The sequence below is a fragment of the Notechis scutatus genome, chromosome 4 (genome assembly GCF_049901735.1).
Source record: "Notechis scutatus isolate UNSWTSFEM ecotype Mainland chromosome 4, rNotScu1.2, whole genome shotgun sequence".
NCBI classification, from domain to species: Eukaryota; Metazoa; Chordata; class Lepidosauria; order Squamata; family Elapidae; genus Notechis; species Notechis scutatus.
The window spans coordinates 71017942-71034843 of NC_142012.1; the positions used below are offsets into that span (position 1 = coordinate 71017942).

The 16902-nt window shown below is 39.4% G+C and overlaps 1 protein-coding gene across 7 annotated transcripts in view; it reads left to right on the forward strand.

The window, feature by feature from the left end:
• Positions 1-16902, forward strand: part of CC2D2A (coiled-coil and C2 domain containing 2A) — a 1114036-nt gene that overhangs the window by 1011914 nt on the left and 85220 nt on the right. For all 7 annotated transcript variants that reach the window (XM_087963696.1, XM_087963695.1, XM_087963697.1 and 4 more), the window contains one exon: positions 5332-5541. In XM_087963696.1, coding sequence (XP_087819822.1) covers positions 5332-5541 — 210 coding nt within the window. The remainder of the gene's footprint in view (positions 1-5331; positions 5542-16902) is intronic.

Sequence of the window (16902 nt, forward strand, 5' to 3'; positions counted from 1 at the left end):
TTAGCTTAAAGTCACATACACTTTATGTGACAAACCATGATTCATCATTTTATTATCTTTACCCAAAACAGTTAGGGTAAAACAATGTTATCCCTAACATTCTCCCCTTTTGGGTAATAATAATAAATATTACAATAATATATCCATTTACACTTTCAAATCATAATTGTCACAACTCTCTTTAAATTTTACAACACCTTGTGCTTTTGTAAACTGGTCTGCAATATTTTCTTCCGTCATGCAGTACTCAAGTTTAATTAGACCATTTTTCACAGATTCTCTAACATTTAAGTATCTTAAATCAGTATGCTTTGATCTAGTCTTTACAGCAATATTAGTAGCTAATTGTATAGCTGCCTGGTTTTCTTCGTATACAATAATGGAATCTTTAACAATTATACCCATGTCTAATAATAACTGTTTGTACAGAATTAAATCAGTGCATAGTAATGACAGACATGAAAATTCTGCTTCCATCGTTGACAAGCTAATATGCTGTTGTCTGATTGACCTCCACCCTATTAAAGTCTTACCAAATAATATAACCATCCCAGATGTTGATTTTCTAGTATTTATGTCAGTTGCAAAACTTGCATCTGCATAGGCACTAAGATTCAAATCACCTTTTGGCTCTAGATACAATGCATGGTGCATTGTTCCTTTAAGATATCTTAAAATTCTCTTTAATGCTTGCCAATGACATTGATGTGGATCATTATTATATCGTGCCAGCTGATTCACACTATAAGCTATATCTGGCCTTGACCAATTGCTTATATATGATAAGCTACCAATCAAAGATTGATATATGGTCTTATCAAATTTGGGACTTTGAGCATCAATTTTGCAAATTTCCTGACTCATTGGAGTCTTTGCAGGCTTACAAAGTTCCATTTTTTATAATTTAATTAATTGGCAAATTTTATCCTCTTGAGATATCTTAAATCCTTTTGTGGTTTTATTAATTGTCAATCCTAGATACTTTTTAATTTCACCTAAATGCTTTAATTTTATCCTTTTGGCTAATAATGAAATAATCTCAGTAGCTTCATTATTGGTCTTAGTAATCAAAGCAATATCATCTGTAAATAATAACAATAATGACACCGTTCCATTATTTTCTCTTTTAAACATACATGGATCTGCTAAACCAGATTTAAACCCTATATTGTTTAATTCTTTCACAATATATTGGTTCCATTCATAGCCAGATTGTTTTAATCCATAAAAACTCTTCTTGAGTTTCCAACAATCATTGCTATTTACTTTATTATCTTTTATACCAACCGGTTTTTTCAAATATATTCTATGCTGCAATGGTGCATGTAGATATGCAGTTTCTACGTCTAAATGGTTAACAATATAATTCTTCTTAGCTGCCCATGCTAAAGCTGCTCTTAAAGTTGTAGCCTTAAGATTTTGTGCAAATACCTCATCATAATCAAATACATTTTAGTTAAATCCTTGTGCTACTAATCTAGCCTTATAAGTTACTTTCCCATTATTTCCAGTCTTTACTTTAAATATCCACTTGCACCCAATGGATTTTTCTCCTGGAGGTAATTTGGTTTCTTCATAAACCTTCATTTCCTTTAATGAATTTAACTCTTTTTCCATTGCCTTTTGCCAATTCACCTGATCCTTAGCAGGATACATCTTAAGTTCATCAATGCTAGTAGGAACTTGATTTACTTGGCAAACAATACTCGCCTGATATCTTTCAGGTGGTTTGGTTATACGCGTTGTGCATCTAGGTATAACAGGACTTACAGGTGGACTTTCCTTTATTTCCTGTTCTTGACTATCTATCTCTTCTTGATCAATTATTACCTCTTGATCTGGTTCTATTTGCTCTTCATGGATTTCTTCTTTAATTGGACTTTTCTTATAACTAGTTTTTTCTTTCTGCCTTTTATAGGGTTCTATAATAACATCATTATCTGAATCCTGTTCTAATCTATTCCATCCTATATGTTCTAGGAATTGTGCACTAGCACTGCAGTATACTCTAGATGTACCTGGTTCCCAGAATCTATAAGATCTATGGTTTGCTTGATATCCAACAAAAAATAATCTTTTAGCTCTATGTTGTCCTTTGTGCCTGAGTTGTGTAGGGATATGCACCCATGCTGGTGCACCAAATGTGTGAATATAACTCAAATCAGGTTTCCTACCATGCCACTGAGTGAATGGTAATTCACCTGTTGTTGAATTAACAACATTGTTTAATATGTGATTCTCACACATTATAGCTTCTCCCCACAAATTGTCAGGTAATCCAGAATCAGATAACATTGTCCTTCCCATTGATTGCAGTGTTTGGCCTCTTCTCTCTATAAAGGCATTATGTTGAGGCCTATATGGTGCAGACTTTTTATGTTGAATACCTGCCATTCTAAGTCTACTCTGGAATTTATTATTTGTAAATTCCGCACCATTATCTGTTATAAGAGTTACTAATTTCTTTTTAGTTTTCCTCTCTGCAAATTTTAACCAATTAAAGAAATTTGTATACGTTTCAGTTTTTCTCTTCATTAGAAAACAGAAACCATACCTAGAATAGTGGTCCATTATGCTTAATATGTATCTAGCACCACCTACACTTGGCTTTTTAGGACCTATTATATCGGCAAATACTACCTCTAAAGGCTCTTTGGTAGTAAATCCATCAACTCTATTTGCCGGTATAACTTTGCTTTTGTTTTGATTACAAGCAGAACATTGCAAATACTTATTGCAAGGTTTCAAACTTATTCCTTTAGATAGTTGAACAGTTCTCTTAATCATTTTTAAAATTTAAATGACCTAACCGTCGGTGTAACAAGTGAATACATTCATCATGAGGTTTCTTATTTTCATAAACCATGTTAGCCACCTCTAAACCATTATCATTTAACACATATAAGTCACCTCTTAACGTTGCAGTAATTTTCTTACCTTCTTTTTCAATTAAACAAGTATCTCCCCTAAAAGTAATTATGTATCCTAATCTAACCAACATTCTAACTGAAAGCAAATTAAATTTAAGTTGAGGTACATATAACATTTTTACGTTCTCATTTATACTAGAACAATGAGCTATACCTTCACCTTTTGCCTTCATGTTCCATCCGTTTGCCAGTGAGATATGCTGTGAACTCATGGACATTTTTACAAATTTTTTGTTATCATTTGTAATACAGTGGGACGCACCACTGTCAACCACCCATAAATTATTTTTTACAACTTCATTACTATACATTGCTAACTCAAAATTCTTATTTCTTCTTTGATGGCTTACAGCATTCTGGCTTGCATTCTGACGCTTTGGTTTCTTACAAAATCTTGCTATATGTCCTCTCCCTCCACAATTAAAACACTTTTTAATTGCGAATGCAGTAGGAGATTCATTATTTTCCTTTTGAGGTTGCTCCCTCCTTAACTGATCTCTTTCAAGCCTTCTTCTGGCCTCTTCAATCAATCTGCCAGTGATATCAGTTAAAGTTAGGCTTTCTTTAGGCAATATTTCAAGGGAAGTTACGTAGTCATCAAAACTTTCATCTAATGAAGATAGAATTATGTAGACCTGGTGTAGCTCAGAGAAAATTAACTCCTTCTCATGAAGTTCTTGAAAAATGCTTTTCATAGTATTCAAATGACTCAGCATATCACCATTCTTTTGGAGATACGTGCGGAAAAGCTTCCGTGTTAGATTTATGTGAGCACCAACGTTATCTCGAACATAAATCCTCCTCAGTTTTTGCCAACACCCAACAGCTGTTTGCTCTCCTCATATATGAACAAGTTGTTGATCAGATAATGATAGCCCTATGATGCAAAGTGCTTGTTCATTTTTCTGTTTAAATTCTTCTATCTTTTGACTATCTTCCTCATCTTCAGGATCCCATTCTTCTACGTTTGGTGGGTTTTCAATTATGTTCCACAGACCTTCTCTTCGTAGAAGTAGACTACATTTCATAGACCATGAAACATAGTTTGTTCCATCCAGCTTGGATATAAGGGGCAAACTTTGTAGACTGACTTGTGCCATGTTTCACTATATGGATATAAAACTATAATTGATAAAACACAGCTGTCTGTTTACTGTAACGTGTAACAACACAAAATCTCACTTTTTACATAAACCTGTTTTTATCCTAGTTAAACTGACTTTGCAGTCTCTCTGGGCCCATAACCAGTGTTAAGCCTGGATTCCCCAACGGGTGTTAAGGAAAACAAACTAAACAGAATGTGCAGCGAAGTCAGATAGGAAGACAGGTAAATGTGTGAGATAAGTTTTCTCGTTAACACGCAGTAAAAATACAGATACGCTTGTGCTATCAAAATTATAGTTTATTCCATTTAAGAATTATAGCATAGTCATTATAAACAGTCCATTAGTCATATATCAATTTCAGTCAAGTCTTGTCGAGGATACTCTAATTGCAAAGTCCGTGTCGAATAGCCAGTGTCAGTACACATATAATAAATCTGTCCAAAACTTATCTTCTCTCCGTTGAGAAATATCTTCAAAGTAATCCAACACTTCTTCTCCTCCCCGATCCAGCAAGAATGCAGTCTTCAATAAGCCAGCCAGTAAGAGCCAGAGAGTGCCTTGCTGCTTATATAGTACTTTTACAGCTGCACCCTTAATTACATTCCTTTAGCTTAAAGTCACATACACTTTATGTGACAAACCATGATTCATCATTTTATTATCTTTACCCAAAACAGTTAGGGTAAAACAATGTTATCCCTAACAACCTCCAAGTTCCATTCCATAACTCTGTTATTCTGTACTACTCTGTAACCCCATTTGCCAGATGAGACATACCAGCTTGTCCAGTTGAGACCGGACATTTTATTAAACAGAAGCCTAACATGCACTTGATTCTGCAGTCAAGGTTGTCTTTCTGGCTTAATTCCATGGTCTTCCATGAAAGGCCAATGCAAAAGGCTTCCTTTTTAGTGGAAATGGTCTCAGAATGGGTACTAAGATTGGACAGGGCCTAGAATAGTAAATATTGGGCAAAGAGCCTTACTTTGACATTTGTCTGTGACCTTGTTTCTACCTTGAAAGGCCACCACCTTTTTGAATAAAGGTGAATTGATGAATGTCAATTCCACATTCAATTTAACTTATCCTTAGACATTAAGTGATATTTATTCGTAGTTTATTAGTCTTTGGTACAGTTAATCTCAGTTATATGTAAAACAAACCAAAGACTCATACCTTGCACTGAAAAGAAAAGCCTCCAAATTAGTTTATTATGTGTGATCCAGTTCTTATATGTTTCTCTGAAATCTTATTCTACCTCTGTGTGAATGTTGTTGCTTAAATTTTTATTTTAGGCTCTAAAGATGAGACTTGCCAACCAGTACATTGTTGGAAATGATGATCCACAAAGTTGCTTTCAGTTGGATATTGACATTTCAGGATTAATATTCACACATCATCCTTGCTTTAGCCGTGAACATATTCTGGCAGCAAAACTGGCTCAGTTATTTGATCAGTATCTCTTCAGGAAACAGAGAAATCTTACTAAACTTCTTACAGATAAGGTAATATCACTACTTTTCTTGCAAATATCAATAAAATAAAAATAAATGTTTTGTAGTATTTATAGAAAAATATTAAAATAAATTTGTGGTTGAATACCTGAAAATCTTCTGTTATTAGATAAAAACTATATACTGCTAACTACTTGTGCTTGGCAAACTTTATGGACTCAATAGCTTAGTTGTGATATTATGGGATGTATGTACAGTGTCACTGTTCCAATTCTCTAAAACCAAGAAACAGAAATAAAAGATTTGATTAATTGCTTGTAATTCTGCCAGAGCTGGAAACATCAGCACATAGCAACCAAAACACAGACAGCAATAACTTGCTGCTTTCCTGCCTATTTAATCCTGCCCCCTGCGTGCACCTGCCTCACCCGCATGACTGTTGTACTTCTTGAGAGGCCTGGAATCTTTCTGTTGGGCCTAGTTCTTACTTCTGCTGCTGGCCTGCTCTACAGCAGATTGTCAGCCGGCTGCTTCTTCATTGTCCATCTCCCACACCGTGAGTCTACTGTTTTTCATTATTCCTGTAAGCCTTCCCCGTCCACTGGAGGCTTCGCATTTCAAGCGTTGACAGGTGGCTCCCCTGTACCATGGAAATGGCATCTGGAAGATAAGCAAAGACCACAGTTAATTGCCTGTTGAGCGGGGTCCCACGCAATCACTTCCACCCAGTTTTCAAGAGTGCTCCCGGAGGAACTGTCTCACCATCTGTGCAGCCTTCACCTCCCGACTCCTCACTCAAGATGCTTCTGATGGGGATACCCCTTCCATTGTATCAAGTATTGTAGGCCCCCCCCCCCCATGAATGCGAGAATTTAGGATCTGCTCAACCTTGTAGTGAGCTTTCCCCCCACTTGAATGCTCCCGGGTTCATGCTTTGGGGGACCTCATACGTCCGAGGCCTGTACATGTCTCAACAGACTACTGTGGAATACCGGGTGTATTCTCCCTAATAGATGAGGGAATTTCAGTTCCACTGTGACTGGGTTGATTATGCGGACTATGGGAAATGAACCCAGGAATTTAGAGGCTAGTTTACAGCCAGACACCTTTAGATGTAGGTATTTGGTGGAGAGGTACACCATCTCACCAACCCTGAATGGGGTCTGGGGGCTCCGCTTCTTGTTGGCCTGGACCTTTTGGGTTTCTGCCGCCTTCCTTAATCCTACTCTCACCTCCCATACCCTTCGCATATTGTCCATCCACTCAGTCAGGCTAACAGATGAGGGGGACTCCTGAGGGTACTTGGGAATGGGGACAAACTCTATCCCATTGGCCACTTTGAAGGGAGTGAACCGTGTGCTGCTGTTGTATGCTATTTCTGTGAATGGTAGGAGGTCAGCCCAATCGGTCTGTTAGTAGTTTATGTAGCATCTGATGTATTGCTTAATCATGGCATTGGCTCTTTCTGCCGCTCCATTGGTAGTTGGATGAAATGTGGAACTCAGGCCTTGAGAGGACCAAATCATTCTAAGGAACTCCCACCAGAATTTGGCTGTGAATTGCACTCCAAGGTCTGAGATTATTCTCTGTCAGATGCTGTGGTGGTGGTAGATGTGGTTGAGGAACATCTTTGCCAGCTTATGTGCTGACAGGAGGCTCAGACAAGCCATGAAGTGGGCTTGCTTTGAGAATAGGTCAATAATCGTCCAGATAATGGTATTCCCATTATTTTCAGGGAGTTTCATGATGGAATCCATAGCTATTTCTTCCCACAGTTGAGTGGGATGAGCCACAGGTTTCAGGAGGCCCGGTGGTTTCCCTAGTCATTTTTTCATCGTTGCACAGATCGTACAGCTCTGGACATAGTCCTCTAGGTCTTTTTTCAATTTTGGCCACAAAATTGTCGGTTGACCCGATGTAGGGTTTTCAGGAACATGAAGTGACCAGCTGACTTTGCATCATGGCACTGCTGCAGCACAGCCATTCGTTGGCTGTGAGGGACATATAATTTGCTCCCCTTCCAAACCAGGCCATCTTTCTGGGTTAACATTTACTGGTTCTCCTGAAACCATGGGTCGGTTGGCAGAGCCATCTTCAAGGAGCGGGTCATCTCATCCCATCCCATCCCTCTTCCGGCTGTTGCATCGCTTGCCCTCAGTTTGTGGCTTGAGCTGTGGGTTGCGGAGGAGGTATAATGGTGTAAACCACATCTCCCCGTCTATTATTGTATTGCAGCATCCTCGATAGGGCATCTGCCAGAAAATTCCTCCTCCCAAGAATATACTTCAGGGTGAAGTGGAAGCGTTTAAAATACTGCACCTACCTAACTTGTTTGGGAGACAACTTGCACAGAGTTTGGAGGGCTTCAAGGTTCTTGTGATCTGTCTACACTTTAAAGCAGGGGTCCCCAACCGCCGGTCCGCGGACCTGCACCGGGCAGCGGAACAAGCCTTACCGGGTCGCTGGTTGCTGGGCGCCGCCATCTTTTTTGGTAAAAAGCGCTTCTGGTGAGCTTTTCCGGGTAGAAAGCTCACCGGAAGCGCTGTTTCATCATAAAAGATGGCGGCGCAGACTCGTGAGCTTTTCCGGTAGAAAGCCATTTCTACCCGAAAAAGCTCACCAGAAGGTGATGCCGCATATTTTATGACGAACAGCGCCCGTGACGCCACCGGAAGCGCCTTTTCGTCATAAAAGATGGCGGCGCCCAGTTGACGCTGCACCGGCCGCGGCGCCCAGCTGATGTCGGAACCGGGCCGCGGCGCCAAAAGGTTGGGGATCCCTGCTTTAAAGGGTACAGGACTCCCCTCCAGCAGATGCTGCCATGTCATCAGTACCCACCAGACCGTGTAGACTTCCTTTTCCCAAATTGCCTACTGCCTTTCGGTGTTGTGATGTATCGGCGCACGATTGCAGGTTACCCTGTTCATTGGTTTGGATAAGGACAGCTCCCACAGCCATATCACTGGCATCAGCTTGTACCACAAATGCTTGCTCTGGATCTGGATGTTTTAAGATGAGCTCCTTAACAAACAGCACCTTTAATGTTTCAAAAGCTCTTTGACATTCCATTGTCCATTGTAGTGGTTGATTGGGTCTAATTTTCCCCGTTGTGCCTTAAGAAGGTCGGTTAATGGTAGGGCGACCTGTGCAAACGAAGGGATGAACTGCTGGTAAAAGTTTGTGAATCCTAGGAAACTTCACAATTGCTTACAAGTTTTAGGTGCCTGCAGTCCATAATCGCTTGCACCTTTGCCGGATTGAACTCCACCCCGGTGTTCGACACACTATATCCTAAGTAGTCCAACCGGGTCTGGTGGAACTCGCATTTGGACAACTTCCAACACTCTAAATGAAGGAGAATCTACTTTTGAATGCTTTGATTGCCTATAAACATTTGGGCACGGTTTTTTTTTTGAGGAGTAGTTTATTTGGACAGATTTCATCAGTAAGTTTTTCACTTTGAGCTCAATATGCTGAATATTTATTTAGTTGACGGTATTTCTCTGCCATTTTTCTATAATAAATTGTGCCAAAATTGGCTAACATCAAATATTGCAGATCAAAATATACCTCAAGCCTGTTAATTATAAAATGTATAACAAATTCAGATGGAACAAAACCAACTACTCCCATCCAATACAGGTAGTACTCAACTTATGATAATAAGCCCAAAATTTCTGTTGTGAAGTGAAACATCTGTTGTGAATTTTGCTCCATTTTACAACCTTTCTTGCCAAAGTTGTTAAGTGAATCACTGCAGTTGTTAATAACACAGAAGTTAAGTGAATCTGGCTTCCCCACAGACTTTGCTTGTCAGAAGGTTGCAAAAGGGGATCACACAACTCAGGGACACTGCAACTGTCATAAATACGTGCCATGCCTACAGTCCTGGTGGTCTCCCATCCAGTCACCTGGTGGTCTCCCATCCAAGTACTCTGGGAACATCAGACAAGGCCAGCCTGCTACTACTGCTCACGGGCAAGAGAGAGATGGATTTTTCCTGGATATCTTTGAGTTACTTTTCCAGGCTTTTCTAGTTGTGCTCCCTCCAGGGTCTGCCCAAGTCTGATCCTCCTTAACTTTGGGAGGGTAGCTAGCTGGGGGAGGAGTGGCGGTGATAGGATAGCAGAGGTGTAGGGGGAACAGTGGGTGGCAGCTGAAACTGGCTTCTTGCCAATAATCAATTTTGGTTCTCTTAACAACCATAGTAAAAAAAAGTCGTAAAACCCGGCACACCTCATTTAACAACTAATAACCTATGAGTCACTTAACTGCATTGATTCACTTAACCACGTCAGAAAAGGTTACTGGGTACAACTCACTGAACAACCACCTTGCCTAGCCGTGGAAACCTTAGTCCCAATTGTGGCTGACAGCTGAGGACTGCTCATATTTATAGACGACCACTTTGTCTCGAGCACCTGAGGAGGAGACAAAATTGCATTTTAGGAGGCTGCCTCCCCAAGCAACATCTCTCCACAGCTAGAAAACCAGCTTCTCTAGAAGAAGGAAGGCAGAAGTCAATTGGTGGGATTGGTGTCCCCACTCAGGGAGATGGAATTCCCTCTGCAAAAGAATGACCCTCCTCGGTGGCAATTTACTGTGGGAATTTTCTGAGAGGAAGGGTGACAAGATTAAATGGGGCAGGCAAAAAAAATAGAATGTTTTAGCAGACATATATAATGTTGCCTGTTTCTTACAGGGTGCAAGAAGAAGGGAACCTGGACAGGGCTGAGGGGTGTGTGTGGTGGAATTGGCATGGGAACTGAATTAAAGGGTGAGAGTTGGGAAAAGGTGGAGTGAAAAAGGTGTTAAAATCTCTCCACAAGGCTACCTCTACATGGGACGGAGAGTATACTAGAATAACAGACTTATTCCCCCAGCACCGCAATCATGCTGCCTGCTACCCCCTCCCCGGTACCTCAGCTATACCCTTCCCCCCCAAGCTGGCTAAGGAGGGTCAGACTTGGGCAGACCCTGCATGGTACACCACTAGGAAAGCTTAGAATGGTAAGTCAGAGTTTCCAGGAAGAATTCTTCTCTGTTTGGCCTGTGAGAAGCAGCTGCAGGCTGGCCGTGTCTGCTGGGGTGGGTTTCAAATTTCTTAACAATCACTTCCATGGGCGTGGCCTAATTTGTGGGTGTGGCTTGGTGGTCATGTGACAGGGTGGGAGTGGCTTGCTGACTGGGAGTGGCTAGGTGGTCATGTGATGGGTTGGGTGTGGGCCATGTGACTGGCAAACCAAATGTAAGTGGTCCTCGCTTAATGACCAGGTCCTCACTTAATGGCCAGTTGCTTAGCAAGTGTTTTTTGGCAGTTTCCAAGGCCTGGGGAGCCCTGGAGAGGGTAGGGCAAGGCCCAGGCAGGTGTGTATCAAAAATATGACAAAAATCAAAATGTAAATAAAGGTCCTTTAATGCCTTCAACTTGGCTTCACTGTTTAATTGTTCACAGTTGAAGATTAAACTATTTTCAAAATAACATTCCAAACGAAAGAAACACAGTTCAAATTCAAAGAGCAGATAATGAAGCAAAAACCAAGAACAAACCGCACTGAATAAGGTTCCACGACAGACCAGGATAAATAATTGCCAACTTCAGGACAGTCCGTTGGAAGAACGCCAACCAAGATAAACCTCATCTAGGAATAAAACACTAATTTGTCTCCAGCGTTTGTTAGCACACAAGTCCAAACTCTTATGCAGATCTCACACCTGCAACCCATGAAGAGGATCATGGCCCTCTTCCCTCGAGTAGACCACGTTTTTCCCTGATCCTCTCCTCCCTGCGTGCCCTAGGATGGATAGGGGATGGGCCTGGGTCCTCCTCTGACTACTCAGCCGGCCTCTGCCCTTCCCCAGCCTCCTCTCCCTCAGAGTCAGTCTCCACCAGGGGCATGACAGCAGGTGGCCATGTGACTAGCAAACCAAATGTAAGTGGTCCTCGCTTAAGTTCCTTAGCAAGTGTTTTTTGCCAGTTTCCAAGGCCTGGGGAGCCCTGGAGAGGGCAGGGCGAGGCCTGGGCAGCTACGAGGAATACAGGGAGGGCTGCAGAGGGCTGGGCCAACTCAACATCACTTCTTTGCCCTAATGACTAAGTGTTAAAAAAAAGATATACAAAAACAAAAGGTAGTTTATTATGTCATGTCTTTAATGCTTAAATAATAAAAAGGTACACAAAACTATATTGTTACATTTTAAAATATTAATCAAAAACTATTACATAACAAAACTTTACAAAAAACAATAAAATAAAGTACTGCCAAATTGCTTTTCTATTATTGTCCCGAGTTACAGTTTTCTTGTGTTTAACACGAGCATCATCAGCTGTGTGATGTGCCCGTAACCACTTCTTTACTGTAGGAACAGGGTCCCATTCTTGCACAGGTCAGCCAATTAGACTGATGGTCAGGAGGTTTATAATATTGGAAACTGTACGGCAACTTCTGCCCTCTGAACATATTATGTTCATCTGCGAGATGCCCCTTTCTGCCTCTGCTGAACTGACTGCAATAGTTTTAATAATATCTCTAGCCTTTTTAATGCTGCAAGGAATTGTATAATTTTTAGAATCTTTTAGTACATTTTCTATGAAATCACGATAATCATTAATATTGATTTCATAATTGAAAATTTCACCAAATGCAACCAATTGTCCTTCAGCTGCTCTCCATGGAACCACCACTTCTGCAATGTTCCAATAATCTGGCTCCAAATAATTTAGAAATTTTAATTGATCAATGTCTTTAAATTGGCAGCCTGTTTTTAAATGTTCACAATCCATCAATCTTTTCTTCAAATTAGTTACAATGCTTTGTATAAGTTTTTCATGAGGAGGTCCCACAAATCAATGATTTTGTATAAAATTTATATTATTAAAGGTTTCTGAAGTAATTAATTCATGAACCTTTTTTTTTCATATGCACCCTTTTCCTCTATAAGCATTTCAAATGATCTAATTGATCTTATCACAAGTTTTTCTGCCTTTATAATCTGCATGTTTCTCACTTGCAATGCCTTAGAAAGAAGAGATATTTCAGTTAGCACATCAATGATCAAGGCCAAATCAGTGAGAAAATACGTGTTTTCAAGACTGGCAGCCATACCGGAGTATTTTTTATTTGAATAGAAAAACTGATGTAGCACTGGATAAGCCCGCCACACAGCTAGGGTTGATCTTAAACTACAGGAAGCCCATCTTGGTCCAAAAACTCTACCAATTTTTATAATTTCAATCTCAAGTTGTTCGGAAATTTTGTTAAGTTCAATTAGTTCGATGGATGGAAAATAGAATATATTTTATCAATAAAAATTTGAAAATGATTGATTTACTTTATTTCCCCTAATAGAATCATCTAAAACAAGTTTCAGACGATGGTTTAAACAGTGCCATATTATAATGTTTGGAAACTCTTTGGCTATCCTCGTGCTTACCCCAGATTTTCTCCCAGGCATAACACTGGCTCCATCAGAGCAAAATCCAATTAAATGTTTCTTCAGATAGTTCCTATCAAAGTTGGGACTTTATTCAAACTTTCTATAACTGAACAACATATCGTCTCTGTGTCTTGTTTATCTAATTCTACTAGTTCAAGGAAAATTGTTGGTGAGAAAACTGGATCTTCAACTTTTAAGTACAGTATAAGAACTGGTTTGGAAGATATTGTTGAGATTTCGTCAGTTATCAAACAGATTTTGCGAGTTTTCTCAATAATTTTAGTAAATAGATGTTTCCTGATGTCTTTTGAAATGAAATCTACTATTGCAACTGCAGTTTTAAATGAATGCAACCCTGTTCCCAAATCTAAACCATTTGTCATTTGTAATTTAATCAGATCTTCTATATATGAAAACGGTCTGCACATTTGTGCCAGACTATACATTGTAGTAAATACTCTACATGTACTAACCAGATATTTCTCAGTCATCTTCTCCAGTCCTTTGCTTATCACATCCGACTCACATTGCTTCAACTTCTCTGTACAGATGTGGTGAGCCTTAGATGAGAAATGTTCCTTCAATTTCTTTCTGAGGGAAGCTTGTTGTATTTCTTTACTCTTTCCTGATGGTTCAATTTGGTAATTCTTCCACTCCTTAGCTCCGTGGACACTTTTTTCTTTGGTCGAAATTTTAAATCTTCTGCAATGCTTGCAACCTAATTTTTTCTGGGAAACGTCCAGTCCATCATATTTTTCCCTAAAATTATTGTACTGCTGCTGGAAAGTTCCCTTCAATGTCTAATTCAGTTCTTCCAGTACCTGATGATGTGCTGGCCCCTGGTTGAGATATGGGTGATGTGCTGGCTCTGCTTTCTTCGATGGATGATGTGCTGGCTCTGCTTTCCTCAGACTCCAATGGTTGTGGTTGTGACTCTTTTGGATCTCCTTTTGTTTTCTTGCCGAAGAAAGCAGACAAACTCATTTGCCTTTTCATCTTGGCAATATGCTGCAAAAAAAAATTCAACAGTGTAGTGGTTTGGACTCAATTGTTGTTGTAAGTTGAGTGGTGAAGGCAGTGGCAAGTGAAGAAAGCAGGTGAGGAATGGAGATCAGTAATATTCAGTTACTTTTAAGAGTCCCTGACACTATAGCTAGTTAATATTTAAAAGATGTTATGGAAGAGGAACAAGTTTCACCAGACAAGACTGAGATTGAACTGAAAGTGGATTTGAAAATGACAGTGTATAAAAAAGATGTTGCGCTGTGTATATAAAAGAATGGCTGATATTTTCATAATTACAATTCATTAATTGAAAAAGAAACACTTAAAATGGAAATACTATTAAGAAACCAAGGGAGTTTGTTATTTTGTGCCAGTAGTGGCACAAATATCTTTCCTAGCCAAGACTACTTACCTGGACCAACAGTCCCTAATTGAATGCTCTCTCTATAGCAGAGAGAGAAAAGCCAGGGGAAGCCATGTTTGGTCGCCTAACCTTTTTAGAATGCAGCTTAAAAATGTAGTGAAGCTTTTTACAGCTTTATGCAGATATATATAGTACAAAAAAAAGGTAATAGTACAAAATCACCAAAGAAGTTAGATTAAGAATGGAATTAATAGGCACATTCACAGAGCGATACTTTTTTTTTACAAAAAATTCTTTTTCTGAAATTTATTCCTTAATTTAAAAAACTGTAATATATGAATTCAGTATTGGGCTCTGCTAATGTAGCTATTCAAGAGGATGTAGTATCCAGGTTAGCAAAAATGGTAAAGAGAATAAAACGACAAGTACAAAAAATGGAAAGAGGGACACCAAACTAAGGCAGAATAGCAACAAATAGCTTGAAATCTCAAAGATTAAGTTAGGAAAACTAAGGCTTTGAATGAAGACAACAAATGTTAAAAACAATAATAACAGAAGATGGAAAAGAAGTAATGGGCAGTAGAGACAAAGCAGAACTACTTGATTCATACTTCTCATCTATCTAGATGCAAAAAATAAACTATTCAACTTACCAAAAACATAAATGACTGGTTAGAAATGCAAATTAAAATATGCAAAAGTAAGATCTGCTCTAGATGGATTCAGATCAATAGATCATGATGGAGTACATCCCATAATTTTGAAGGAACTGGCAGATATGACTTCAGAACCGTTGAAACATCTTTTCAAAGTTCTTGGATCACTCTAGAACTACCTGCAAAAAAGCTGATGTCGCCATTAAAAAAAAAAAGGTGGGGGGAAGATCCAGGAAATTACAGACCAATTAGCCTGATATCAATACCTGGGAAGATCTTGGAAAAAATAAACAACAAATACAGAATTCAGAATAACAGAGTTGGAAAGGGACCTTGGTGGACAGTCACTTAAATATGAGCCAGCAGTGTGTGACAGCAGTCAAAAAAAATAAAAAAGCCAATGCAGTCCTAGGCTGCCCTTAACAGAAGGATAAAATCAAGATCACATGAAATTCCAGTGTCACTTTACAAAGCCTTAGTAAGACCACTTCTGTACTTCTGCTTAATAAAAGTTTCCTTTTGAAATACTTCATTTCAAAAGTCTTCACTTTAGAAGGAGAGGCAATCCTTACAGTTACTGACTTAACAGCTGCAGCGGTTCACTTAACAACTGGTTGTAAAATAGAGCAAAACTACTTAACAACTCTCTCTTCTGCTTAGCATCAGAAATTTTGGGCTCAGCTGTCATCATAAGTCAAGGGATCACCATCCACGTGAGCTTCCCAGCCAGCTTCCAAGAAGCAAAACCAATAAGGGAAGCCAGATTTGCTTAAGGATCACATGAGTCACTTAACAACTGCAGTGAGTCACCTAACAGCCATGCCAAAAAAGAGCATAAAGTCAGGTGTGACTCACTGAATAACCATCTTGCTTAGAAATGGAAATTTTGGTTCTAGTTGTAGTTTTAAGTTGAAGACTATATGGTATTTGCTGTGTCAATTTCTTTTCTTTCTTTCTTTTCTTTCTTTCTTAGAGAGAGGAAAAGAGTGGAAAAAAGGAAAAGAAAGTGAAGGGAGGGAGGAAGGAAGAAGGAAAAGGAAAAAAGGAAGAGGAAAGGAAAGGAAAAGAAAGGAAGAGAGGCAGGAGGGAGGAGGGAGAGAAACAGAGGAAGGGAAGAAAAGAAAGAAGGGAAGAAAGATAAGGAAAGAAGGGAGTATAAGATTCTACTCTCTAAGACAGACATGTCAAAATCAAGGTCCGTCGGCCAGATCCAGCCCTGCCCCACGTGCACTGCACCTGCACACTTCGGGGCTCTCAGTCCATGCAGAGCAGGTGGGTCCGAGCACCATGGCTGTCGGGCTGGCCCTTTAAGCACAGGTAGAGGCAGGAGGCATGCAGTCCAACTCATTAAATGCCTGTCCCATCCCATCTGCAGCTGCAGGCAAGTAAAAAGAGATAGGGCCGGAACCGAAACTATTTATGTTAGGAATACTCAAAAAGAAACATAAAAAATAAAATAAAATGCATTAGATATATTAACGGCGGCTAGAATATCCTATGCAGAATGCTGGAAGCACAGTAGTATACCCTCCGATGAATTGGTTATTCAAAAAAATATGGACTGTGCTGAAATGGACAAATTGACCCTAATGTTAAAAGATGAAGAAGAGTCTGAATACTATAAAATTTGGGATATGTGGTACAATTGGATAGAATCTAGACAGATAGAAAATAAGGGAACTTAAGACAAGCAATCTATTGATAAATGTATATAATCGCATAACAATGTATATAATTGTAAATGTGCACAAAAGATAAAAATATACAAGACAAATGCTATAGTATTGTTAACGTTATGATTGTTTTTTTTATAAGAAGTAAAAAACTAATAAATTTTATTAAAAAGAGAGAGAGAGAGAGACGGGGCTGCAGCGAGGCAGCCTAGCCAGTTATCACTGCCACATTGTGGCTCCTACCCACTCAACTGTCAACACTAACCAAGTGACCTCC